The sequence below is a fragment of the Pezoporus flaviventris genome, unplaced genomic scaffold (genome assembly GCF_033815535.1).
Source record: "Pezoporus flaviventris isolate CSIRO_AGI_PZ_B2104156 unplaced genomic scaffold, CSIRO_AGI_Pfla_v1 ptg000001l, whole genome shotgun sequence".
NCBI classification, from domain to species: domain Eukaryota; kingdom Metazoa; phylum Chordata; class Aves; order Psittaciformes; family Psittacidae; genus Pezoporus; species Pezoporus flaviventris.
In genome coordinates, this window is record NW_026892549.1 from 46,729,949 (window position 1) to 46,757,296 (window position 27,348).

General features: G+C 43.6%; 2 protein-coding genes across 2 annotated transcripts in view; one reads left to right on the forward strand and one right to left on the reverse strand.

Moving 5' to 3' along the window:
* Positions 1–897: 897 nt before the first annotated feature.
* Positions 898–27,348, reverse strand: part of CDK15 (cyclin dependent kinase 15) — a 40,996-nt gene continuing 14,545 nt past the window's right edge. The window contains 6 exon segments of the mRNA XM_061453686.1: positions 898–4,044; positions 6,372–6,486; positions 11,782–11,921; positions 14,544–14,592; positions 22,359–22,422; positions 26,964–27,057. Of these exon segments, the coding sequence (XP_061309670.1) occupies positions 6,383–6,486; positions 11,782–11,921; positions 14,544–14,592; positions 22,359–22,422; positions 26,964–27,057 (451 nt within the window). The 3' untranslated portion in view covers positions 898–4,044; positions 6,372–6,382.
* Positions 925–27,348, forward strand: part of ALS2 (alsin Rho guanine nucleotide exchange factor ALS2) — an 87,529-nt gene continuing 61,105 nt past the window's right edge. The window contains exons 1-3 of the mRNA XM_061456213.1: positions 925–1,050; positions 3,171–3,270; positions 26,948–27,073. The gene's annotated coding sequence lies outside the window, so the exon portion shown is untranslated. The remainder of the gene's footprint in view (positions 1,051–3,170; positions 3,271–26,947; positions 27,074–27,348) is intronic.

Sequence of the window (27,348 nt, forward strand, 5' to 3'; positions counted from 1 at the left end):
TTCTTGTAGAAGGTCCCACGTACCCACACCAACACTGAGCTGCTGCTTGAAAAGTTTCATAAGCAATCCATAAGTGGTGGGGTTTTTCCTTACGATAACAATAGCGAAGCGTCAAAGATTTGAACCTCCTGTTATCAGCAGCAGAGCCTAAACGCCGTTTCTCAGCCCGTTTCGTATCCCCACTCCCCAGCTATCAGATGCTGTGACACGGCTCCATCACACCACGACTTGCGGTCCCAACAAACAGAAAATGATTTCCAACCGGCAAACACGCTGTTTACTTTCCAGACGAATTGCACTTTCCCATCTGACAGCTGATCAAGGGATCTCCCGCTGCTGTCAGCATGGAGAAGTGTTTAAACACAGGGATGGAAGTTAAAACATTTTCTCATTATCACAGAATAAAAAAAAAAAATAAAAAACAAAAATAAAAAACCCTCCCCAAAATAAAGGCATTGAGGCTCGGGGCCCCCTGCTGTGCCGGTAATGAAGCGCTGCCACGTGACCCACTGGCGGGGGCTTTTATCTCTGCCCCAATATCATTACTGAAGTGACACCTGTCACATGACCCACATCAGGGCTTTCATCTGGCCTCCCCAAATGCAGGTCTAGCTTGTGAGGGGGATTTTCCTGCAGCTTTCCCCCCCACCCCTTTAAAGAGCATTGACCACTTGCGCTGTTACAGGCATGGTTTGCAAGTATTAAAGCTCTTGTGTTTTTTCTTGGGGATGTCATTTGGCCGACAAAGTTGGCCTGGGCTGAAGAAAAACAGAATCTTGTCCTGGGAAAGAGGTTATTTCATTTACTTCAAGATGTTTTTACAGCAAATATTTAAGTCTGCTGTTAAACTCTCTTTACATAAAAAGGGATGCTAAAGGATTTCTCAAAAATCTCAGATTTGTTTGTAATTTTTTATTAGGTGGTGAGAAGAAACAGTTTGATGACCCTGGAGCACAATGATCTCCATTTACATGCACTTCATAGACTCTCACCTATTTTACCAGCGCATACTGCCTCTGCCAAGAGAAAGTTTTATGGAAAAAAGGAAAGGTCAGTCCTGCACCTCTTTGCCAATGTCTGGGATTTTTTGTGAGGTCTTCAACAGCAAACACCTCGATTTGCAATGGGCCCACATACACAACAGCAGTACTGAGCACTTACTTGCTAGAACCCGTTCAGTTATTACCTCAAAACAGAACATCAAACATCCAGATGTGACAGGGGATGACCACCCACATGAACTAGATGTGAGCAGGCTGGAGATAAAGGAGCCTGATCATCATGGCTTTTTCCTGCTCCTCCTTTCCCACTCTACGCTCAGCCATGCATGAAGTCTGATACTTCTCTGACCCCTTCATAACCTGATTCAGCTCAGTAAAGCAATGAAAAACTAACTCAGCAAAAGAATTAACAGCTTTCTACCTGTTTAGTGAGTTAGATCAGTTCATCAAGGGCTTAGAAAAGTGCCAGAGAGCAAGAGGGAAAGACTGTGAAGCTTGAAGCACAGAGGGAAATGAGGGAAGCAGGACCACCTTTTTGGGTGGCACAGACTTGGTACATGAATTCAGATGTTTCTTTTTACCTAATCTTCTTCACTCATTACAACACTATGTTCATTTGTTGCCCTTGAGATTGTGCAGGCCAGGGGATGGAAAATGTACTAAGTACTCTTGATGTGAATAGTGCTCCTGTTACTCTGGGGGAGTAGTGGTTCTAGGGCAATTTCTCTCTCTGATCTGGCATATTTAAGGCATTGGGCCTCGAGTGTTGGTTTAATGAACAGAAGAGTGTTGGGTTGCAGGGCATCCTTTTGCCAGGGTCTTTCTGGCTTTCTGCCCCTCCATGTAACAGAGCTAGAATATATCATTTGACTCTTTGGCAGTTTAGTGTAAGAATTTTGGAATATGGGGTAGCAGCTATGTAAAAGAGCAAAGCCATTCTCTCTTCTGCTCCAGGACAGAAGACATCTATAACTGGTGGTCTGGATTGACACCATGGGGAAAGTGATTCAGATCTCGTCATTAGATCCCTTACTGTCTATGCATAACTAATCCTTTAATGTAACATACCTCAAGCATTTAGTGGCTCCCAATTAGGAGCAGACATCCAGCCCTTGGCAGGCATTAAAGATCCTGCTTCTTCACTGCTCTTAGCCCAGCCATCTCCAAGAGTGCTAAAGGAATGCAGAATACCTTGTCTCAACTTGGGCATCACTTACAGCCTTTCTGAACACGCATATGACAATGCACCATAACTCAGAAGTGGAGAGCTATCTTCTACCTATGTAGCCAGGCAGCCACTTTAGAAAAGCTTCTTTATTGTACCAGTTCTTAGAATCTTTTGCAATGCAACAGCCAGTGCCAGTATGCTTAAGAATTCTTGGTTTCCTTTTAAAAAGGTTCCAAATGCCCTTCTCTCCACAAATAAACCTGCACATGGGATGCTGACAAAGAGACACATGCCTAAGTAGAACTCTATAGGATATTCCGGCCTGATCTTGCTTAAACTGCTGTGAGGTCACTGTAATATTACTTCAGATTCATTGCAGAGCAAATTAGAGGCAGAAGGTCCTAATACTGAGACAGATTTCTGTTCAGTACTGCAAAGGGAGGTCAGGCATTCACACTCACTTTGACAGTGGCTGATGTTTGGGAGATCTGGGTCCACACAATCCAGATGTGGAAAGACTTGGGGACATAGCTCTCCTTCTTATCAAGGCAGAGAACTTTGAGGACTGTCACATAACACAAGGAATACCTCCTGTTCTCTTCACTGAGCAGTGCCTGCAGATAATCCATGTGCTCTTTTATGTATCTAATCTATATGTTCCTGAAATTATGTCTATTGCAAGGGCAAAGGAGAACACAAAAGTGTGCCCAGATCTGTAGTGTTTGGTTAGCCAGAAATGGACTTGGGTGGGTCTGGAAGTGTAGCTCCCTTACACTGAAATGACACCTTCCAGCTCTTTCTATGGCTGCCACCTATTTATCTGATGTTTCCCCATAGCTCCATGACTGATTTGTTCCAGTGCCTCAATGATCTGCATAATTCTTGCTCAGAGAAGTTCTCCCAGTCATGCCAGTGACACTACTCAGATGAATAAGAAGTATTCAAGAAAGTTTGCATCCCTGCACCTTAATGATTTATCTTTGCCTTCTTCTTCTTCACAGATCTGCTGTGAGGTTACACCAAGGCTTCTGTCTTGATGTCCCAGAGCCCAGAAAAAGTATCCCAGATATCTGAAACCAAGCCGACTAGCACTTGAACACAGTAAATTGCCTGCTTTCCTAATTCCTCCAGGAAGAATGCTGTAAGAAATTTCACAGTAACTGTAGTTGGGGAAGAGCCCTCTGATTTCCCCATGTATCCTGATCAGCACTCACCTCAGATTAGCTTTCCTTCTCATAATCCTTCAGCAGACCTAACATCAAGGAGAGGAAATCACGCCAGTAACTCATTAATGAGCCAGGACTTTCTGCAACAGTTGGACAAAAAATGGCCTGTGTTTGGCTGCATCTTAGTTCTTTGCCATCTCCCCTCTGTTCATCAACACCTGCACACATTTGGGACCCAGTATAAGAAGACCCCTGAATTCAGCTCTAAGCAACCAGTCTGCAATGCACACGCCTAATGCTCTGCTGGTGTGGAACCAGTATGCTGGTAATCCTGTTAGTAATGGCAGAAGCTCCCTCTAGGAAATTATAACAAATAGTCCTCAACAATTCCTTTGTTGACAACTTTATCCAAGAAACCGTCTTCCCTGGAGACTTCACTCAACTTTTGACTAATCCCCTCCTTCCCTCAGGAGCTCTTTTGTTGAAGGAGATTGTAGGCAAACCCCAGGAATGACAGGTCTCTGTAAGCCTTGGATCAGCCTCTACATTCTTTCAATTGTCAGTCCCCATCTGTCCTGTTTGTACACCAATCTTCTGGACCAGGGATCTCTCTATTAAGTGTCACATCATTGAGTTTATTCTGCAAGTCTAGTGTCCAGACTGTGCTGTTACATCTTCGTTGCCAAGTCAATCTTTGTGACATTGCTTTCTGAAAAACAAAAGGCAGGACATCTGCACAATTTAATTCTCTTCTACTGAAAGGTGATTTTAAAAAACACTCCCTTCTCCCTGAGCAAACTCTGTCCTTTTTTTTTGTCCTTGTGTACTCTCAAAGGTTTTGTTTCATTTTGTCAATATTAAGAATTATTTCAAAGATCCTTGCTGTAAGGAGGCTAGAATCTACCCCTGTTGCAGGGAATTTTGTGAAGATAAAAATCCATGGCCTAAGTGCTGAATCAAAATGAAAAATAAATTCTAATTAAAAATATTCTGCAGGGCTAGTGCCTTCAGTTACTTTGCTTGCTAACAGTTTAAACAAGTTCGAATCTTTCTGTAGATTCATCTACGCTTGGCCAGTGCAGTAGCACATACATATAAGAGGCCCTGTGATTTTTATCTGCATTTTGATAGGCAGCATGAGAATGGAAGCAGATTCCAACAATCCATACATTCTTCCTCAACAGGTAGAGGGAAAGAGGTAGAATAGCATAGTAAATGGACTGTATGTCACCCTGAGATAGACACCTGGCACTCTCTTTCCTTCCTGAAACCAGAAGGAGAACAAGGAGAAGACTGACTGTGTTTTGTCCCTTGCTGTGTTGCTCAGGGCCTATGGATTCCTGATGGAGCCTGGTATGTTTAGTTTTTTGGCTTTGTCTATTTTTGTAACTTAACTCAGGTTGGCCAATGAAGGAAGGCTGGCCAGTTTCATTATGTTCCCAGGACATTCCATTCCCTCATGTGTCAGCATGAGGCTGTTGTGCTTTAGATGCCTATCTACCTCTGATTAGATTTGAAAAAGCAGACAGAACCCCCTGCTTTCCATTGGTAGCCTATTAAAATGACAAAAAAAAATTACTGTTTCATTTATAACCTTGCTTACATGTCTGAATCCAGATGGCTTTTATAAGAAGCGAATTAATAACATGAACACCATCACTTGTAGAATGTTTTGCTGTAATGAAGTGCAGAAGAAGACTTGAATTGACATTTAAGCTTGTTTAGTACATTTTTTTTAAGCAGCATAAAAAAGGGACACAATCACTTTCAGGCCAAGTTAATATTAAAAAAAAAAAAAAGTTTAATAAGAGTATCTCCTACTCTTTTTATGCTTTCACTATTTTAAGTTAAGTATTTGTGAAATACTCTCAAAATCAGTTAAAACTGGTCAAATCCAGATTCACTGAACTGAAGAATGAGTGCCCTCCTCAAGTGAGTTGTCCCAGAATCCTTAGTGGAACTGACAACCAGCTTTTTGGCAGGATTATTTCCTCTGTGATCACAGAGAGGGAACAGCTGCCCTGTCTGCACTTGAGCAGGTGAGCAGGGGATGTATTCAGGCTGCCTCTAAAACCCAGTCTGATCACAGGGCTGGCAGTGTCAGGTCCTTCTTGAAAAGACTGGAGGCTGTCCTGTCTGCCTGCTGTTGTCTATGTGATGAGGGCAGATGGGGTAGAAAGGCTGTGAGACCAGGCACTGAGTGCTGGGACCTGATCCTGTAGCAGGTACATCTACACGCATCTGAAAGCGCAGAGAGGTAGCTGAGGTTTGCCCTGTTAGCACAGCTTAGGTTGCCTCTTAGCTTGGCAGAAAATTGGACAGTCAAGCTAATTTGACCTCAAGATCAGTTTCCAGGTCTGCCCTGCAAACACAGACCCAGGCAGTGACACTGACTGGACACATGCTGTTAACAAATGCACAAAGTAAACAAAGAGGTAGGATATAACAGAAGGATATTTCTTTCAATAATGTCAATAATTATTTCAGCAATTTCTTTCAATAAGAATGACTTTAAGTGATCTTTTGGTCCTTCTGTAGCAGGAGATGAAAAATGTTGATGCTGAACCATTTTTCTGAGGTATGTTGTATTAAAATGATGATTAATTAAAACCAATGATGTTAATGAGCTAAAGAGATTTTGCCTAGCTCTGCTCAGGTTCCACTGTGTGTGAAATCAAAACAAGTAAGCTATAAAATGTGAACTCACTAGACAAGGACAAAGGCAAACAAAACAATCTGGTCAGTTTAAGCAATGGAGAAATGAAGCAATGTTTTGACTGGGGAGGCATCAGAGGAGACATCCATCTGAGTCTTGGAAATATGATGAAACAAACCCAAACCTCCCATGATACCACCAAGCACTGTGGGCCATTGGCTTGCTGATCTTTGAATGTAAGATTTCCCACTTTGTCCTCAGCCTGGGATGTGGTCATCCAGCCCTGGGCATCAGTTCTGTTTTCCCACCTTCAGTATACAAAGGAATTCATGTGCTAAGGATAATGGCAGCAGCTTTGGCAATGGCAACTGTGTGCTTACCAAAGAGTTAGTTAATCATCTCTGCTTTCCACCAAAACTTGCTTGAACTTGAGATGGCCTTTTTGGTAAGAAACAAAAAGGTCACAGATTTCAGGTTGCAGTCTCACTCCTGGAACTGTGAGCACTGATTGTCCGGCAGAAAAAGCAGATTAAAGAGAAAGCTGCAAAATGATCCTTTTCCTTCACTGTGCTACTTTCCTAATGCTCTCCTGTGACATTAGCCACAATATAAACTCATTCAGGATCCTATTTCTCACAGCTCCATTCCTTCTGCTTGTTTTGGGAAATGATTTCTTTAATCTAGGCATCCTTCTCTAGAAATCTCATCCATGTGAGGTTTTTTTTTCCTTTTTCTTGGAGCAACCAGCAAAATACTATTTGGTAGAACAGTGGTAGGAATGTAACCCGCTAATCAAAAGGATTCAAATGGATCTACACACTGCCAAGCTCTCTCCTTCCCACCCAGTGGAGGGGGAAAAAAAAGAGAAAGAAAAAAGAGATAGAGCTTCTCTCCTTCAGCAATCTCACAAATGCAAAACCTTCCACTCCAGTGACTCCTCATTAACTTACCAAATCTGACAGTCTAATTATCGTAGCTGCTTCACTCTTAGAATAAATAAATACTAAAGTGGGTGTTTAAAGAAATTGAGCAGTGAAATTCAGTCATCTAGACAGTCAATAGAGAGTTTATTTTAAATTTTTATATTCTTATGTATTTATATCATTTTAGGAAAGATAATGAGATAGTTGTCTTTCAGGCTAATTGAGTTCCTAGGCTCATGGTTGCTTGCTGTCACAATCTCAAACTTAGCTTTAACTTTTGTGCCTTAGAAATCTGATCACTACATCCCCATTTGCTTTTTTCTGCTGATAACTGGGTGAAGGCAGAAGTGCACCTGAGGATGGGAAACGGCTACATGAAAGTTCCAGTCTGGATGTCTTTCACAGCACACAAGACAACTAAATCTTCTCAGATTAGCATTTAAGAGCGTCAAAGGGAAAATGGAAGTTATAGAAACCTCAGATATAACTTGCAATTAGACAAAATACAGAAAAACATCTGCTAACCTCTGATGCAATAGCGTCTGCCTCCATGAGGGTATTAACAGCACTCCTTCCCAAGAGCAGTTCATCTCCCTGAACAATAAGACCTTTATAGAGATTCTCTGGCCTGAGATCAATGGGAGTCAGAGTATTTGATCCATGTCTGTAGGACTTTGTTTCCACAAGTCATGTGGGCCGAACTTTGCGCCAGTTGTGCTTTTGCAAGAGCATGAGCTGGGTAGTGAGCAAAGGAAACCATCCTTCTTTTCCCATCTTCCCTTTCACCCTGTGCTTCTATACAGGGCCCAGCATGGCTTGCTCCAGGCCAGTGCCCAGGGATGAGCTTGAACAGGGCAACATCTCCAGAGGCCTGTGCCCTTGGCACACATCTGCTGTGATGTTGTGATGCATCTTTCCCAGGGTGGTGGCTTAATGACAGAATACAAAACCTCAGTGCCCTGTCAATACTTTTAAGCAGACCTTCTACCACTGTGGAGATCAGGCCAGGTGAAGTGAAGGGTATTTTTCCTGAGTTAAGTGAAGATTTGCTTTATCACTTGACAAAAAAGACTGCTTCTGGGTCCGGAGTGACAGCTGATTTGCTGCTCAACACCAACTGTGGTTTATTCCCTTATTAAGACACAGATTCATGCATCTTGTGGGAACTTCTCTTTCTAGGTGTCCGTATCTGATTTACAGTGAAGGATATCCATTTGCTGTATACAGAGGTGGCAAAGCATAGAGGAAAAAATATTTAAGTGACTATATAAACTTTTTAGCTAGGTAGGAAAACCTAGGCAAACCAGCCAACCCAAACAAGGTGTCCATGAAAGTCAGCTTTTCTTTAGATGTGCCCTGTGGTAACACCTACCAGCGCTGGCTAATTCCAGCAGTAGTAAGGATTTTTAGAAAGCAATGGCTTACAGCCTTAACCTCCTCATTGCCTATGATTGCTTTGTATTAGTTTAGATGCAACAGGCATGAAAATGACAATGCTCTGTGAGCACCAAACCTCCCTCCTCCTGCTTCTGAAAAGCTGAATAGCGGGCTGTTTCAGGAGGAAGGCTACAGTGCTATCACCACCTGGTACTCTGGTTTTGAACTGCTGGGAGCAGGTAACAATCAGAGACCAACCATACCCAAAAAAGCAGCAAGTCCCTCCTAGTCAAAGCCAGGATCACACCCGTGCCGCACACTATCCTCCTCACAGAGCACAAGTTGGCCTTGACTTGATGACTAGCTGCTAAGCCAATAGTATGCCTAGAGTCAAATGTCTCCTGAACTGTGAGAAAGGTCAGTCCTGAGCCTGGACATCGGTCCAGTGGGGATACGATCTGAGAAGCCAGCTCAGGCCTCCCTGGCCAAAGTGCCTGAGTTGTTCGGTCAGAGCTCTTGCAGTGTTTTCTTGGAAGCTCACTGGTGCTAACCCTAAATCCCACTGCTCACCCTCCCTACTCGCAAGTCTACTCTGAAGCATTTGTGGGCAAAAGAGAAGGAAAATAAACCAAATCTAAAAGTAACAATAATAAGCTGCAATTGTCACTGTGTCTGACTTGTCTGACAGCAGTGAGATACCTTCTCAGAATGCCCTTTGCACTTCAGGACTGACACTGAGTTGAGAGCATGGCTCATGCTTTCTTGATTCAAGGATCTCACCTTTCTTCCAGGAGTGATTAATTGGACAGAAAACATTCTGCTTTAGCAGGTGGCAAAGGGCTACACTGAAGTTTTATCAGAGCTGTTGTAGTGCAGGGCTGCACTACACAAAGATAATTGTCTCAGGATTGGCTGACAGCAAATGCTCCAGTTTTACAAAAGGTCATCACTGCCACCCCTCAGGCTAGTAGTCACAGTGTAAAGAAGATAGAGATTCCCCCGCTCCTGTCCTCTGTTGCTATATCCAGAGGTACTGGTGGCATGTGCACAATTAAGGCCACCAAAATGGTGAATAGAGTCTTAACCTGGGCCTTACTAGCCTTTTCTGGCCCTAGAGGCACAGGAGAGAGCAGCTGTAAGAGAGGCCCCTCTGCAGACCAGCCCCACTTAGGGCACAGAGAGCCTTCCTCTCTTACAGCATGGGTGGTAAGCAACATATAAGCATATGAGCTTAAGCAAAAGCAACAGCAACCTGTTCCCCTCAGCAGGAGCTGACTACTGGGAAGCAAAGAGCCTCATGCTCCCTCTCGTCCTTCCCAGGGGCAGCACCCAGCTTCTACCATTAGCATTCCCCTCTGTATTCAGAAACATGACATTTGGAGGGGTACTTATTGAAACACTGTTTTCTCCAATTACTTTTTTTTCCTAGGAATAGACCTTTGAAAAACATCCCCTAGCATCCAGCTTGTCTTAGCAACTTATAAAAAGAACAGTAATGGACAAAATTATTTCATAAAAATAGAAAATAATTTCTTACTGGAGCCTTTTATTTTTCCCAATATTGTTTCCTTCTTACTCTCTCACACACCTTGGGATCAACCCCCTCTTCCTTTTACCTTTCATCTCCAGCTCATTCTTAGCCCTTCTGCATTAACTTCCTCCTTCAGAGGATGGGGACTAATAGCCAGCATCCTCCAGAACAAAGTGGGGACAGTATATATATATGAAATCTGCACTGTGTTATCATAGAAATGAGTATTTTAAGGTGATACAGTGTAATTCCAAAATAGCCTGATGCCAAAGTGGCAGAAAAGAACCCATGTCTTACACGATTATGGCAATAGGGATGGCTACATGGAGAATTATTCAGAATTGCCTAATTTTTACAGGCTTAATGAGTCACTCATGAATATGGTCTTGCATGATCATACCGTACTTTTTTTCAACCCTGTGCACTTTGATTCTGCTCCCAGCATACTGGTTGCTATGATAACACCATGCAGTTTCCTGTCCACAAGGTACTTCTTGCCGCAATGTGAGGGATAATAAATATGGGATGGTGCATAAACCCAGGTGAAGTAAACCTGTCCCCTCTCTGCTAGCATGTTGGAGAGATTGACACATTATGCCAATCTGTTTTCTCATTCCTTCTATTTCTCCTCACTCTCTCCCTTTCTCTCACACTGTCTGTCTCTGTACCTGTTTTTTTTCCACACACTCTCTCTCTCTGTTGGCACTGACGCTTTCATCTTCTCCCTTGGGGATTGGAGATGTCACTGCGGGAAGTGCTTGTCCGCCTCTCCGGCAGCAGCAGAGCCCTGTGGCTTTGACAAACCTCATTTAATTGGGAGGAAGCCAGGAGGGTTTGAAAGAACTGAAACATCCACGAAACTCCTTTTATCAGGCATAATTTAAACTCTGCATGGAAAAAACCCTATATGTATAAAGAAAAGTCAACTTCCCTCCTGCTGTGTGTGCTCCCCTCCTCCCCCCGCGGCACAGGCAGGCTCCTGCGAGATTCCATCTTTTCATTTTTCTAAAAGTGTCAAAGTAGATTTGTGCTCTGTGGCTGGGTGAACAGAAAAGGAATGCAGATGTCTCTCACTCATGCACATACACATACAGAGCACCTTCTGAAGGGCAGCGGTTTGGGAGAGATGCTAGCTTGCTGCTCCTTCACTTGGGATGTGTCACAGGAGCCAGAAATTAGGTTTTCAAATAGCTCGACAACACACTCCAAGAAGGCTTCTTAATTGCTCCTGTCTTAAAAAAAACACACCAAACTAACTAGTGTAGTGGGTGCCCAGGAGGCAACAGGGAATGCTATGCTCTTTGGACTGTTGCCCAATAAGAGGGAGTTTTGCCTAGTGAAGACCAGAGCCTGTAGCTTGAGAGACCCTGTATTTATTATCAGCTCAGGGCAGAAGAGGCAGACCTGTGTGTATGCAGCTGTGTGCTTACAAGACAGCAAGGGAAGAAGAAAATAAAGCAGGTAAAACTGAGGGAGGACTGATGCAACAGGGTATGAGGAACAGCTGTTGTCTCTGAACATCAAAAGGGAGCAGTCCAAGGGAATTGGGGCTAGCACATCATGCTGAGCAGCTGGGAATTCAGGACATCAGGAGGGACCAGCATGTGTGTTACACTGAATACACAGTGTGAACGAGCCCAAGGGAAAGCTCTGGGCCCCTAGGGTTACAGAATGGGGGAGAAATGAGCTGTGAAATCACATACACCTCCACTTTCTAAATGTACCATGGAGGCACGCCATCCATGTCCCTTTCTAGTATTAACACAGTGGTTAAGTGGAAGAAAACAGAAAAAGAAGCTGATAAATTTGCAACGGAATGTAAACTTTGCAGCATACAGGAGTGGGGAGGGAGGGCAGGCAGATGCCCAGGTGAATGGCACAGACTTTCAAAATAACCAGAAACTCACAATAAATAGCATGTGAAGTAGCTCTTAGTGAGATGGAACTGAGTTAACTTACCAGCAGGAACCTCATATTGCTGAGGAGGCAGAGAGCTGAAGAAACCATGAACAAGTGCATCTTGTGCAGAGATCCGGCCTTGGGGGAAGGCTTTAAGCATCCTGGAGGTCAAATCCTCCACTGCTGGCACTTTGCTCAGCCTAGGAAAACAGGACAAAAAAATTAGGATAGGAGGTGAGCATAAGCCAGAAAGCTGTAACCAGAATTTGACCCAGCCCTTCTCAGATCCTGAGACAGATAGGGGAGTGACATAGGGGAGCAGGCTAAACCGACCCCAGCTATATAGTTTTCCAGGACATTTGCTTTTCTGTGTGAGTTTGGTTATATTGGAGTACATGGATAAAGGATTTCAGCACATACTCATGCTTTCAGAGGAGTTTTGAAAATAAATGGTTATTTTGTAAAAGAAAGTTGTAAGAAAAAGGGAAAATGCTGCTGAGCAAATTATATTTTATGTGTCATAACCAGAATATCCAAGGTTGGTGTTACCAGTTTAGAGCAACAGTGCAAGTGCACAAAACAACCTGACTGGCCCAGTGAGCAGACCAGAGGTCAAAACTAAGAAAAAAATAAAGAAAATGCCATTTCCCCTCTTTCTTCCCTAGTACCAGCCATGCAGCTGGCTTTAGAATACGTTGGGATTCATGGAGATGAATCTGTTTCTCAGGATGAGTGCCTAAAATAGATGTAATACACACATGCTCCATGCCCAGCAATACCAGTGCCAAGTGGCTGCTTTCTAGAGGAGCACACAGCTGGGGACAAGGAAGTGGAAGAGAGAAAACAAACCAACAAGGAAACAAATAAAAATAGTAATTTAGTTTTACAGCTCCTACTTTGTTTGTTTGTTTTTTCTGATCATGTTTCAGCATCAGGAGGCCCATCAGAGCATGGCCTGTTGTGCTTCCTCCCTTGGCCCCCACTGGTGCTTCCCCTCCAAGCGACATCAGGCACCGGGATCCCCCTGCCCCTGCACTCCCCCTCGCTACACAGGACATTTGACATGCTGACATTTCTGTTTTGAGGAGATAAAATGTAAAACAAAAGGAAGGGGAAAAGCATAGAGAAATCCTGAGAAACAGATTTATAAAAGCTACCTGGCCTCACTGTTGTATGTAACTGCTGAATTCTCGCCTCCAGCAAAACAGTTCAAGCCCCTGCTGCCTTGCGGAGCAGGGACTGGACAGGGAGCCAAAGCATCCAGCCAGAGGCTGCTTGCTAGAGCTGCACATCACTGGATGTACATCACTGTAGGCTGCTACTGGAGACCCTCTGCCCCTTCTGTCCTGTTGCTTCAGGCTCCCACATTGGGCAGCAACATGGTTCAGTGCTTCCCATCATGGCTCAAGGCTTCTTGCTGGTGGCTGAGCTCTGCGCAGAGCTCCCTTTTGATTTCTTAATTGGCCATGGAGAGTCATGGCTGATTGGTCTGTATGAAGCAGTTCTTTCCTTCTCAAGAGCTGAGCATGCCAAGGCAGCCGTTTGATCACAGTGGTGTAAGGAACCTGTAATGCAGAGTTGGAGCTGGCCGACATGCAGCCCAGGGCTCTGCTGCAGAGGAGAGCCTGTGGGTATGGGGCTGTTAATGGGGCCTGTCAGGGGATTATGGCCAAAACCCAGAAGTGTAACACAGCAGACTTGCAAGGAATATAGTATTTCTTTGTTCAGGCTGAGAGAGGATTCATTCTGTTCCAGGACCTGTGTTATCAAGGTGTGTTTCTGAAGATGTGTGTGACAATGGCAGGCATTTCAGCAGCCTGTGCGTTGCTGAAAACTGCAGCATGTTTCTTCAGCCATTCAGAACAGTGCCTGGGAAACCCAGCTCTGCAGGCCAGCACACTTCCCTCTGAGTAGGGCTGGATCCTACGCAATAAGCTGAACAGATAATAAACAGCAGTGACAAAAAATGTGGTTACATCCTCAAAGAATTTTTGATCCTTGACCTGTGCATGAACACAATCCTGAGAACACAGCTCTATCTAGTCTTTTTCTATGCATCTATAAAGGCTGTTGTATGCCTCTAAATTAGCACTGGGAGGGGATTTGATTTTGTTGACTCTCTGAGCTAGGATAGTTCGCTTTGCCTGATCAGATATTTGTTTCACTGATACATAAATACATTATGTATATGTGTGTGTGTGCATTTTGTATTCGTGCACGTATGTGCACATATATAAGCTTGAAAAATATTCCCTCTTTTAGCACACTAGGGAATGATTGGGTGGTGTTGGTGTGCCTGGTCAAGCCAAGGTATGTAACCATGGCCGCAGCCTCATAGCTTTTGTACTCTGAGGAGTGATTTTTTCCCCTCCTAACTAATCATGAGATTATTTCATTGTCTTGTGAAAATGCCATCCTAGCACATCTTCCTTACCACTGTTGAGCAACATCCCTACAATCTGTTTCCAGAAATTAAAACTGGGACAGAGCAAAGTCTGTCTTCAGTCCGGTCAAGAAGGCCTGTGAAAGTATGACCCTCTGGACTGAACTGTGCCCTGAAAAAAGTTGCTCGTAATGTCATTGAATCACTGCTTATCTGAGAATAATCACTACTCCTCAGAGCATAATAAACCCACTATGTGCCCACCTGCACCGCAATCTCTCAAAATCAGTTGCTTAACTGACGTTAGATCTGCTTGTTACTACAGAGCCACCCAGCTCTTCCTGAGCTTGCCAAAAGAGCTCGTTTCAAGTTAAATGATTGCATAAAGAAACAAATAAACCCAGAGGTGATTTTGACATTGCCATTATAGGTAGCTTACCTGTCACAGATGACTTGGAGCCTCTGAGGTGTCCTGGAAGCAGCCACTTCTAGAAAGTGTAATATGCAATCACAGGATTAAATGAAAATCAAGCCACAAACCATTCTTTGAGCCCTTTCGAAGAACATATGCTCAGAATTTCAAAGGGACCTATAGAATCTGTCATCTTAATATTTATAAATATACATTATTCCTATAGGACTTGAGTACCAGCATTGATGTTAATAAGGCTGTTCCAGTTCTGTAACCCTTTCTTTTCATACATCTGTGAATATAGGCCTTGGGCCCCCTTCTGTTGCTGTGTGAGTTTTAGATTTGGCTTCAATAAAAGCAGTATCAGCCCCTAAAGCCTTTACACGAAGGAAGCAGAAAGAGGTTTGCAGGCCTGAATCCCCAGCAATTGTCTTGGCTTACAAATCAGCTTCTGAGCTTCATGTATTGCCCTGTGCACACAGGGCTTTTCTGCATGGATCTGGCAAAAAAAGTGGGGCCAGAGCAAAGACACTTGGGTCCTGCTCTCTTGTCCACTGCTCTTGCTGTCAATCCCTCACTAAGTTTGTTGTTTATTATCAAATTAACCTTCTCCATGCAGGCTTTGTACTTACCGACTCAAACATCTCTACCAGATTGGAACTTTGCAGGGTTTGTGGTTTTGGGAAGGCTGTGTTGTTGTTGCCATTTTTCAAGGACACATTTCTAAACATTGTGGAAAATGTAGACAAATACATTCTCCAAGTATTTTCTTATAAAGCACGAGTTTTCTCAGGCTTAGATATGAATGAATGGCTTAAGCCTGGAAGATTTCCCCTTAGAGATGAACAAAGGCATTTTCTTGCATCAGAAAGGCTGTAATTTCTACCAGCAACGTTTTCCTGAGTACTATTTCTGACAGTGCTTGAGCAGGAAGGGTGGTGTCAACCTCTCTTCCAGCCCAGCCCAGACAAGCATTCTCCATGGCAGCAAGACCACCAGAAGGCAAGCGCCACTGGTCTGCTGCCAGTAGATTTGGTGCTTGGCTGGGGCTTATGCTACACCACTGGAGAGCATCTGCCCTCCCTTCCTGCCCAGAAGCATCCGCCACATCAATCAGGGACAGAAGTTGCTGGCTGTGGGCAAAGCAGGGGTACCCTCTGTCTTCACCTGCATGGGCATTTCCAGAGTGCCAGGCCCAGGGGCTCAGTCACTCAGTGTCCGACTTGATGCACAGTTTGTTAAAGTGCAAATGACTGAACTTCCAGCACTTAACCTTTCCAGCAGCAATCTTTCACCATTAAGCCAGGCAAGCAGGTTGTTAAACCTGTCTATCACAGGGTAAGTAACAGTTCACAATTGAAGTGTTCTCCTACACCCAAATACTAAGGTAATTGCTAAAGCAGTAAATGGCAATATAACCCGGGATGGGATTCCTGACAGTTTAGGTGCCAGAGCACTGAAATTATTGCAATATCTAGAAGTTATATATTAGTATCTTGAATAGCCCCTTCCCAAATCAGTCACGAAGATTAACTCTGGCAGAACATTCATCTTGGATCACTAATAACATTTTCTCTGGATCCTCTTTCCTTCATTTTGCCCCCTTGACTGTAATAAAAGTGTAGAAATAAATCGTCCCTACTGAGTAGAGATGTAAAGCTTCCAGGCAGAACAGAAGAAAAACAATTTAAAAAAAATGGTTTGGAAAAACATAAGATGGTTTTTGTATGAGGCAGAAATTTTTACCCCTTCGCAGAGCTGGCCAGAAACTTTCAGATGTTGTAACTTTCTGCCAGAAAATTCTGATTTGTGAGATGGAAACCTTCCATGACAATATATCAATTTCCTTTAATATTTAATAAAAATGTCAAGGTTGTACTTTAACTCTACTGAAATCTTTTAACATCAATGTTCTTTAATGAGTTTAACATAAAAGTTAAAAAGTGCACATTCAGTTGAGAACAGCAGGGCAAAATGTTTCAGTGATATCTAAGTGAAATGTCACTGGTTTTGTGGAGTGCATTTTCCGGATTAACATTCCAAAGAGGAAATAGGATTTTCTTTATGTTACAAATAGGAACATCAGTTTGCTTACTGGGAACTGGGAGGAATACCTGAATTAGAGTCTTCACTGTCTCAAGCAAGCCTCTTGAATTAAATTTATCATTTATATAACAAGGAGATTAATAATTATCTACAAGGGGTAGCATAAAAGCCAGTGAGCCAACTACTGCTATCCCTGTCCAAACACATCTCTCAGTGGAGAATTCTGCTTGAGTGAGGACTGCCAAACTTGCCACTTTGAGTAGACAGAGCTTTGATTATAAATGGAAGACATGGGTAAGAAAACAGTACGTCTCTGCTCAAGGATTTAATGTAGTTAACTAATCCACTTTAAATCAGTTCAGATTAATCTCCTGACTGACCCCATATAGACAAGCCCTTAGAGAATGCTGAGGCCCCTTTGTGTTGAACAGGGTAAGAACAGAGCAGTAAATATTTCCCTACTGTAAGATTAAGACCAACCTAAAATTTTAAACCAATGTAAACAGCTACTCCTTAAAGAGATGAAGAATATTTAGATATAATTCAAAAAAGTGGATGAACTACCGAATTATTTATCTCACAGTGATGATATAGACATAAAATGATGGGATTGTGTAGGGCTGATTGGCTTTTTTAACAATAAGAGTAGATCTGAAAGGTAGCGCTTGGGTTTGTTACTATCTCTATGCAAGGCGGTGTGTGCTAATAAGGAAATACCTTCCTATATGAAAACCCAGGTGAAAGTGGCTAATGAACTGATAATGAGGCAAACAAGCCAGAGGCCAAAAGTTAAACTTTCCTAATTGATGAAGAGAGAGAAACAGGATGCCAAGTGCTGCTGGATGAAGGCGCTGGGGTTGCAGGCTCACAGAGAAAATTTTTCTCATTAGTGAAATCTCTGTGGCTGAAGGACAGAAGCAGAGCTCTGTCTGTGTGGCAGGCTGGAAACTGCAGCCTATGCCCACTGCCAGACAGATAGGAAGTTTCCCTACTGTCTAGCCAGCACAGATATTGCACCTTGGTTACAGTACTGTTCTTCCCTTTAAGATCAAAGCTGCATGCAGTTTATTGTGACAATAAAAATTTCATCGTTTTAGAATTCAGTTTCAAACCATCCCATTTGTTAAATGAAGCATCAGCATAAAAAGTGAGATAAAAAAAAAAAAGCACTCCGAGTGCAGACCTCATCTGCATTCTCAAAAACGCTATTTGAAGTTTGCCTTCCAGAGCCTGCTGCTCGTTGCCTCCATCTGCTGGTGACATTTTGGAAACGCAACAGACACTACTCGGGAGCGCATGTTGACTCTGGAAAGCTTCTGAATCTCATTCAGCATAGCAAAGTCTGTAGATATGTGAAAAAAAAACAGGCTTGATTTAAGTCATCGCTGCATTTGAAAAAGGCCAGTGTAAAACCTGTGGCTGCTAAGTGATATGATACTACGTGGCATAGTAAACTTATTAGTCAGCCCGTGTGATAAATCAAGGAGTAAAGCTCACTTATAGCGGGTTCATCATGTTATAAAGAAATACACAGGGTTCCCCACTCTGTGGAATCCAAATGTCAGAAAAAGGAAACAAAAACTCTTGGTACATTGGGTGCTCCAATATTCCCGGTTTGGCAAAAGCACTAGCTTAATGCCATGGGCTGTGATTCCTAATCCTTTCCTGCCCTTGACCCCTGCTGTCTAGATTCAAACTTGTAACCATTAATGGGGCTGGATCAAAACACTGGCCTTCTGGTGTCACCAATGGTGTTTAGAGGGGATTTAAACTCACTGCTTTTCAGTGCAGTGAAATGAACACAGCAGTAGATTAATGCAAGGATTTGAGCGCACACAGCATGAGAGCTTTCAAAAATAGTGTTAACAGAGCTACAACTGCCTCTTTCAGGGGAAGCAAAATGAGGGGAACAGAACAAATGAACAAACACAGGGCTAAGCCTTGTCACTATGGGCAGGGCTCCTGAGCCTGGGGAGCCAGGACAAGGGCCAGCAAGTATGCTCTCCCAACCCTTCATGTTCTGCAGGAACTGGTTCTCAAGACAGGGCTGAGGTAAATCCATGCTTTCAGGCCCCATGGCTGCATGTAATTCTCTACCCCAAGAGTCTCTCCTGCAGGGAGGAAGCAAGATCACAAACGGTTGGGCTGGCCATGGAAGAGTTGCTTACCCATCCTTCCTGTTTATGTGGGGACAGGCATGGGTTGAGACTTTGGCAAACTGTAGGCAATGGGCATGAGCTCCGTTTCTAAACTCCCTTGTGCAAGAAGGTCAAATACTCCCTTGTACATTTCACCCCTTGCCAGTTGCCCACAGAAGTGGCAGGGGAACTGCTCTTCCTCCAGTTGCCTGGAGTGTGCCTGGCTCACAGTGCCCACAGCCCATGCTGTATCTCCTCTTCAGACTCTGCAGCAGGATGTGCTCAAGTCCACAGGAGTGACAGGAAAACATCTGAAGGTTTCCAGCTTTCATTTCAAAGATTCCTACTAACCCACTTGGTCCAGGAACCCTTCCAGTAACAACCTCAGTCTGGGGCTGAGCCTACAGTGCTGAATCCAGTGGGAGTTTTGCCATCAACTTCAATGAGAATGGGATCACACCTCGGTGCTTTGTTTTGCCCATGTTCGTTCCTTGCCGCGGGCGGGAACCTGTTTGTTTGTTTGCTGCCTGCACTCACTGCGAACATCAATAGGACTAGCTGAAAGCATTCAAGCCATCAGACTGGGGAAGGCTCCGAAGTTTGTTTGCTTATCTGAACCATCCCAGGCACGCTGATTCCCACAGCTGGGCTGGAAACAATCGAGAGAGAGGTTTTCTCAGGCAGACTCCACAGCTTCCACAAGGGCTGAGCGTGTCCTGGAGCGGGAAACAGTACTTGTGCTTCAGGGAGGAGAGGGGAAGTGCACAGGAGCATGTGAATGCCAAATAGCTTTAAACAAAGAGACTTATTTGCCTTCTTACCAACAGCCCCATCGAAAACCGACTTGATTTTGTTCACAACTAGACCAACTTTCTATGACTAACCTTCTTCTGTCCAGACTGGTTTGTATAATCCAGGTGTGAGCCAAATGCTTGGTTCCAGTATGTGGCTGGAGCAGCTTGGAGCCCCTTAGGCAGGCTCTGAGGAGGGGAAAGGGATGTTGCTTCTCCAGCTGGAACACCTACTGCCCAAAACACTGGCTCAGCATCCCACTCCCATGTGTTTGCTAGCATGGTGGGATGTTCCTACAGGAAGGCGTCCTCTGACTCCTGCATTTCTGTCTGATCCAGCCACAGAAAGGCACCAGCATCACAGGTTTACAGAACAGCACAGGTCAGTTCTGCCCTATTGGAGTCCATTAGGGAAATTTTCTATCAAGCCTGAAAGCCATGCCAAGTGCAAGGTCCTACACCTGGGTTGGAGCAGTCTCAGGCACAGCTACAGGTTGGGTGGAGAAGAGATTCAGAGCAGCCCTGCAGAGAAGGACTTGGGGGTGAAGGTCGATGAGAAAATGAACATGGCCTGGCAGTGTGCGCTTGCAGCCCAGAAAGCCAACCGTGTCCTGGGCTGAATCAAAAGGAACGTGGCCAGCAGGTCGAAGGAGGTGATCCTGCCCCTCTACTCTGCTCTCGTGAGACCTCACCTGGAGTATTGTGTGCAGTTCTGGTGTCCTCAACATAAAAAGGACATGGAACTGTTGGAACAAGTCCAGAGGAGGGCCACGAGGATGATCAGGGGACTGGAGCACCTCCCGTACGAAAACAGGCTGAGGAAGTTGGGGCTGTTCAGCCTGGAGAAGAGAAGGCTGCGTGGAGACCTCATAGCAGCCTTCCAGTATCTGAAAGGGGGCCTATAGGGATGCTGGGGAGGGACTCTTTATTAGGGACTGTAGTGATAGGACAAGGGGTAATGGGTTCAAACTTAAACAGGGGAAAGTTTAGATTGGATATAAGGAAGAAGTTCTTTACTGTGAGGGTGGTGAGGCATTGGAATGAGTTGCCTAGGGAGGTTGTTAATGCTCCATCCCTGGCAGTGTTGAAGTGTTCAAGACCAGGTTGGACAGAGCCTTGGGTGACATAGTTTGGTGTGAGGTGTCCCTGCCCATGGCAGGGGGGGTTGGAACTCGATGCTCTTAAGGTCCTTTCCGACCCTAACTATTCTATGATTCTAACTCAGATTTGAAAAATGCTTAAGATGACTAGACTTGTCTTTACTGAAGCTGTTTCCATGCTGCCTAGGTGCCTGTCCTCTCCCTCCCAGTCCTTCCATGGGCACCCTCCACAGCAGCAGCCAGCACTGCTGTTCAGACAAAATAGAGCTAAGCAAGAATCACCATTCAGGGCAGTTCTGGGCACTTACACATTCTCTGTATTAGTTTATTTGCTTATGTAGCCTTAATGCTTTCACTTTTAAGCTGTCCCTGTATATAGCACTGGGATACCTAATCATCATCACTGAGTTTTTAGCCTAGTATGAGCAGACGACTGGCATAGAAAAAATTCTTTGTGATCATTTTGTCCCACACATGAGCAACTCCTCCCTTCCAGACTGCCCTTCCCAAGTTGTAGACTATACTCAGCCAAGCCTTCAACAACTTAGAGGAGAAAGTGCTTCCTCCAGCTGTCTGCTCTCTGCTTGCTCCCTATCCAAATTAAACTTGCTGTGGACAGCGACACATTCCCATTTCACGCTGGTTTGATTAATGTGTCTCAGCTAATTGTGTGAAGGATTCCACTCCTTTCGACTGTGAGACCAGGTTATTGTTCAGCCAATCATGGCTACCATGTGAAAATGGGGGCTGTTTAGTGTTCATGCACCAGAATCAAAGGAGGGGCATCTTCGACTGGGTCACAGAGCAACACCCACTTCTTTGAAAAGATGTTACTATGCTCTACTAAACCTGTAAACCTCTTGCTCAAAGCACGTCTTCTCCCTCCTCCTCTCCCCCTCCTCTTTCCCCCCCTCCCATCCAGATAGACAGGCTCCCCCCACCACTCTCTTAGGGTAGGAGTGAGAGAGAATGGCTAGATTGTAGATGGGTGGATTTTACATTCTAGGGTTTTTAATATTTCACTTTTATATTTCTCTTGCAGAATGATCCTGCTGAGAGACTCAGTGCTCATCATTTCCCCCTCACTGACACTTGAATATATTTTCCCAAGAGAAAATATTAAACAAAAAGAGAGAAAGGGAGAGAGAGAGGGAGAGGGGAGAGAAAAGGAGAGAGAGAGCTGGCTTTTCAAAGCATACTTCTCAACCTGCCCACATCAAAATAAGAGACAACTGGCCCTTTGAAGTCCAGGACACAGACTTCTCTACCAGCCCATGTGGAAATAAAAGAAGCTAGCTTTATAAATCACACAGATTTCTTACCTTGCCCACATCAAAATCAGGGACAGTGACCTTTAAAAGTGTGGTTTAAAGGCCCCCAAACCAATCTACATAAAAATAAGGAGAGTTCAGATAAACTGTGTCTCCAGGTACCTGTTAGTTTTCTCAATCTGTACCAGGAGACACTGGTCCTTTGCACTGAGGAGTAGAGAATATCAACATTGTCAGCACTTGCAGCAATGAAATCTTCCATCAGCCTAAGATACACCCAGCATTCAGTGAGGCAACTTTGCCACACTTGTACCTTTGCTTGTATACTAGGCCAACCCAAATATTGTTGTGGGTCCTATGACACCACTATCATAAATCAGCTCAAGGGATTTAGTAACACTGAAGCACAGGATTTTTCCTAATGAGAATTACTGACCCAAAAAATGAGTGGCTAGTGAGTGGCTTAAAGTTGGCATTCTTGTGAGTTAAATACTACCTGGCTTATAGTTGGGAACCTTGGAAAGTCCTTGCCAGGAGTCCTCAGTCAGGACCCCCAATACCTATACAAAAGGAGAAAGAGTGAGAAGAGCAATAACCTTTATTTGCCATTACTCTGCTTTTGTGTGGAGCTGGAGAAGTCAGTTTCAATGGAGAGAGACTCTTCTTTTCTGTAAATCCAGCATGGATTCACACTGCCCTGCACAAAAAGGACATGGACATTTTAGCACTTGATTTTGTAGCAAAAAAGGCCCTGCTGAGATGCAATGTTATTGCTGCTGTAAACATCAGTGAAGGTGTACACATCTTCACTGCCAGGTTACTCCTGAACGTGTTTGCCAACTCATGGGTCACTGCTGAAGGTGTCCTCCTGCACCAGAGCTGCACCTGGGACTTATTCTGCCTGCTTGCACTGGCAGCAGCCAATATGCTCAGCAGCAGCACAGGCTATGAGCTGATGGAAACCCCTGCCATTCTGAGGTGAAAAAAGAGGTGGCATGCAGGTCTACAGCAGGTGGTACAAGGCAGTCCAGTGTCTCATCCTGAAGTGTCCAGAGCTTCTGTAGTGTCTTTGGCCTTTACTGTGAATTGTGGGCTTCAGAAGTAGGTCCTCACGGAGCAAAGTTTGAGCCAATAAAGCCTCCTTCAACCTTATTTTAGTTGCTGGAATGTGTGAGATCAAGCATATCTGGATTTCTGTGACAGCTGCAGTTGTGGATGTTTAGTGTTATTATTACTTACCGCATGCAAAGTGTGTTGTGCCTATTGATACGGATGAGTTGTGCTAAAGTGGTAAAGCCACATATTTCAGAAGAGTTTACAGCATGTGATATGGTATTATAAATCAGTTCTGCTCACTCCAAGCGTTCAAAGCTTATCTTTCAGACAACCCACAATATTATCAGATTTCCTTAAAAAACAGTGAAATTGTAACATGAAAAACATCAGGGTTTTTTATTTGGTTTCTCTTCTCCAACATTAGATTTGTCTCACATTAGTTACACTTTGCATATGATAGACAGTTCCTTTTCCTTAAAATGAAAGCTGAGATATATGATATTGGCCTCACAGAAACTTGTGATAAGATTGCAAGAAAACAGGCATCATTAAAGAAGGAAGAAATACAAAGTCTGGTTGTGGCAGTTGTTATGCATCTGGTAGCTGATTGCTTTTCTTACTCACAGTTGGGAAACAGCTGTGAGGACAATTACAGCTACCTGGAGAAGACAGCCACAAGCAGGGACTTTATCTCACAGCTGGCACAGATTAGCAGGGTGGTCTGTGGGGCTCAGCCATGTGAGGATATTGGAAGGTGGCTTGCACTGGGGGTAATTTGACAGGTCTGGATAAGGCTGCATTCTTGACTGGTGTGTGCATCATGCAAGTAGGGCAGTTCTGCGCAAAGCAAACTCTTGAGCATGCACAGGAAAGAGAGAGTTAGAATTTGATCCTGACTCCAGAATTTGCTCTCTTTTGCCATCCTGGTATCTTTCTGAGAAGCCACAGCAAAACCTCTAAAATATTCTACACTGAAAATCCAGGTGTGTGTTCTGAAGTTCCATCTCTGCATACATCCGGGCCCTTGTTCTTCACGGTTTCTTGTGAGCCATCAGGCATCAGTCCTAAAGGCATCAGAGGGAGCTGGGGAAGTTTACGACATAGTAAAATCATACTCTCCAGCATCAGCTCAGCACTCTGCCTCTCTCTTTTAGTGAAGAATTTAAGAAAACAGTTATTCGTGCATCTTGTACTTTATGTGTAAAGTTTTCAACAAACGCTTAAATTTTGCTGAGTTGAGGTATGAAACCTTTCAGAGCACCAATCACTGAGTGCTATATGAATATGTATTTATATTTTCCAAGTCTTTTCTTTACAAAAGATGCTATTCCAACCCTTGAATTTGAATCTGTTTTTTAATTTCCAAGATAATGGGGCAGGTGATTTTTTTTTCCTTTTCTCTTTTCCCCCAAGAGACCTTTAGTGAGAATCCTTGCCAAAACAGACTATGACTTATATTTATTTAATTGAAATTAATTATACTCTGGGGATGGTTTTATCTGGTGTGTATCTACCCTAAATCTATCTGTTAACTCTCTGGTCCATGCTATTACACTAAGCAAAACAGTTCCTCTGTACTTGCTGGTCTGCCATGCTTCTCCATGCATGCACTTTTTACTAAAGTGTCTTGGTGCAGCTCAGTTCAGTTCACTTTGGAAGAGTCATAGTTGCAGCCAGGGCTGTATTTATAATGCCTGTATTTCAGCAAGCACTTTAAATTGGTGTAAATCATTGTCCTCTCTTTACCCTCTAACTGCTTGTTTCTCTTGTGATGAACCACCTAAAGGAATCAACATACCTGATTTTGCTCAGTTTTGTTTTATGTAGAGAAGCCTTGTAGCCATTCATTTGTCACTTGTCACATGTTTGGTTGAGCCACAGAAGCATGCTGCTGGTATGCCACAGCCTAATCCAGCCCACATGAGGTCCTCAGTACAATGCTAATCAATAAGGTGGGGGTTTGGAATGCAAACCCTATGCCTGATCTCTTGAAATGTGAATGATGGATCTTAAGTTTGTCAGGTTTGTTTACTCTCCATGCCATGGCAGAACTGGAGACACTGCAGTTTGTATCCCCTCAGGCCATACTTCCATAACTAGCACTGCCAGCCTCAGTAGCTCCTTCCTCTTTGTCCCCTTCCCATTTACTTCTGCTCCTGTGTCATCCCTTCATGAGTACTACTGCTTAGGCAGCCAGATAAATGAACTGTATAAATAAATTGTTCTTGTTTAGAGTAACCCAGGTGGAAAACCAAGTTACAGGTTCCCTGGTTCATGTAGCCCCACATGTGAGAGGTGACACAGAAGCAGGAATGAGCAGCCATGGATAGAGAGGGGGAATGAAGACTTCTTAAGCTGGCACTTGCTTCTAGAAGAAATACTGGTGAAATTGCAATTAGTCAGTCATGATGATTCAACCGAACAAACACAATTCATAGAATGGGGATTTTCTAGCCATGTATCTACACAGTGTCTGAACCAGTACTATGTGGGGATAAGCATGCTGAGTGATACAGACTCACGCACACAAATGCAGACAGTCTAAATCAGTGCAGGGTGCCTCCATTATTAGTACATGAAAGGAACTGACTATTAGGAAACAGTAGGAATCCCCATTCTGAACCTCAGACTCGGCAAAATATCTCAAGTTAGCCATCGAAAGCCTCTAAGGAGCTTTGAAATCTTGGCCTAACACAGAGCCTCATTCCAGGCTGTATAATAACAGAAAACCTTCTGTGAATGGCACTAATTATTTCATGGCTCTTAAAGCTTCCTCATGATTTTTAAATAAGTTTGGTTTTTTTGCCTTCTATAGCACAAATCCTATTAATCACGGTATTAGTTATAATACCAGAGAAATGACGATACGGCTATAACCTTCCAACTGCAAAACCACAGGAAATGTATCCAGAGATTTCAGAGCTGTAAGTGGAAGGATACCCTTCATTCACACTCCGGGAAATTCAGCTCTGCCCTGGCTTTGAACTCTATTAATTGGCCACGTATAGATTTTTTTGACCCCTCAGTAATTCTGGTTTTTTTTCACTACAAAAGAGAAATTCAGCATTTATTTAAATGGACTGAATTCAAGTCTAAGAACTGGTCCCACCTCTCTGACTTTTTATCACATTTTAGCTGAAAGCAGAGAGGAAAACCAGGCAGGAGTGTTTCTGGGTGAAGGGATTAAGAAGGAAAAGTCTGACTTACACAGACTTGAGGCTATAAAGTCCTTTCTCACAGTTTTCTGTTTTCTTTGAAAACCCATGTTTGGGAAACACTCTGTGCAGAAAAATAACTCCTTAGGAGGACATGTGAAAGAGCAGACACCTACAGCAAAACCCAAGAGGAATGTATAGGTTGAACTTCCTGTTAAGTCAGTAACAGGGTCAGCAATGAGGGAACATACAGAATCCACTAGTGCTCATAACTGCCTCAATTCTACCAAACTGCACTAAGGACATAGCTCTGTGTTTCAGTTTCTCCCGCAGAAAAAAGGGCTTAAGAGGCTTCTGAATCTGTCTGCTCTCACTCACTGCTGCCTTTATAAAGTAATTTCACACTTTCCATTATGCCAAAGCAGTCTCTAGGGCTGCACCATAAACTGGATGATACAAAATGTTCCAAGTTAAGGATTTCTGAAAAACCTCAGGGTTTTGCCATTTTCAAGGTAGTTTAAGAGCAGTATTAGAGCTCTTTTGTGAGAATATGGTGTGCTGTATCCTACAGTAAGTAACGGATTTAACAAGAAGGAATAGAATCTGCAGTACCTGCACACCTTTTATGCCTTCTTCAATTTGATGTCACTTTAATTGGCTTTAAATTTTTGATGAGATGACAAACATCAAAGGAAAGTCATTTGATTTACTCCTATGTCTGTAAGAAACTTGCCAAATAGAAAATGGGTTACAAAGTTTGCTATGAACTTGTCAGATTGGACCAAATTATTTCTGCTATTCACGGGACCTATTTTAGGACTTCAAAATTAAGTAGGGAGCTGGAGCAGCAGATTCTTTTTCTCTCCAATTTCAGGGTGTATTTTACTAACCTTCCAGATTTTCAGCAGCTGTTCATGAGTACCAGAAGTTCCTGCAAATACTGGCTGGCCCTGGATCATTTCAACAAATACACAGCCTGCACTCCTGCAAGAAAAACAAGGTATTAGTTCATTCACATGCATGACATACATTGTATGATTGTTGGGATGGGCAGGGGAGAGATGAAGGTAGGCAATTGTTGGAATAGAAATTTAGAAATCCTGACTTGTAAATGCAGAAATCCTGATAGAAGCTGTAAACCTTATACATATTGAAGCTCAAGTCTGAAAGGTACCAGTCTGATGTGTAGGTATTGTATACCTACCTCCTGTCATCTAGTGAGAGTGTGTGAGTGTATGTGTGTGTGAAGCAAGGCCGGATGCAGAGTGTCTGTGT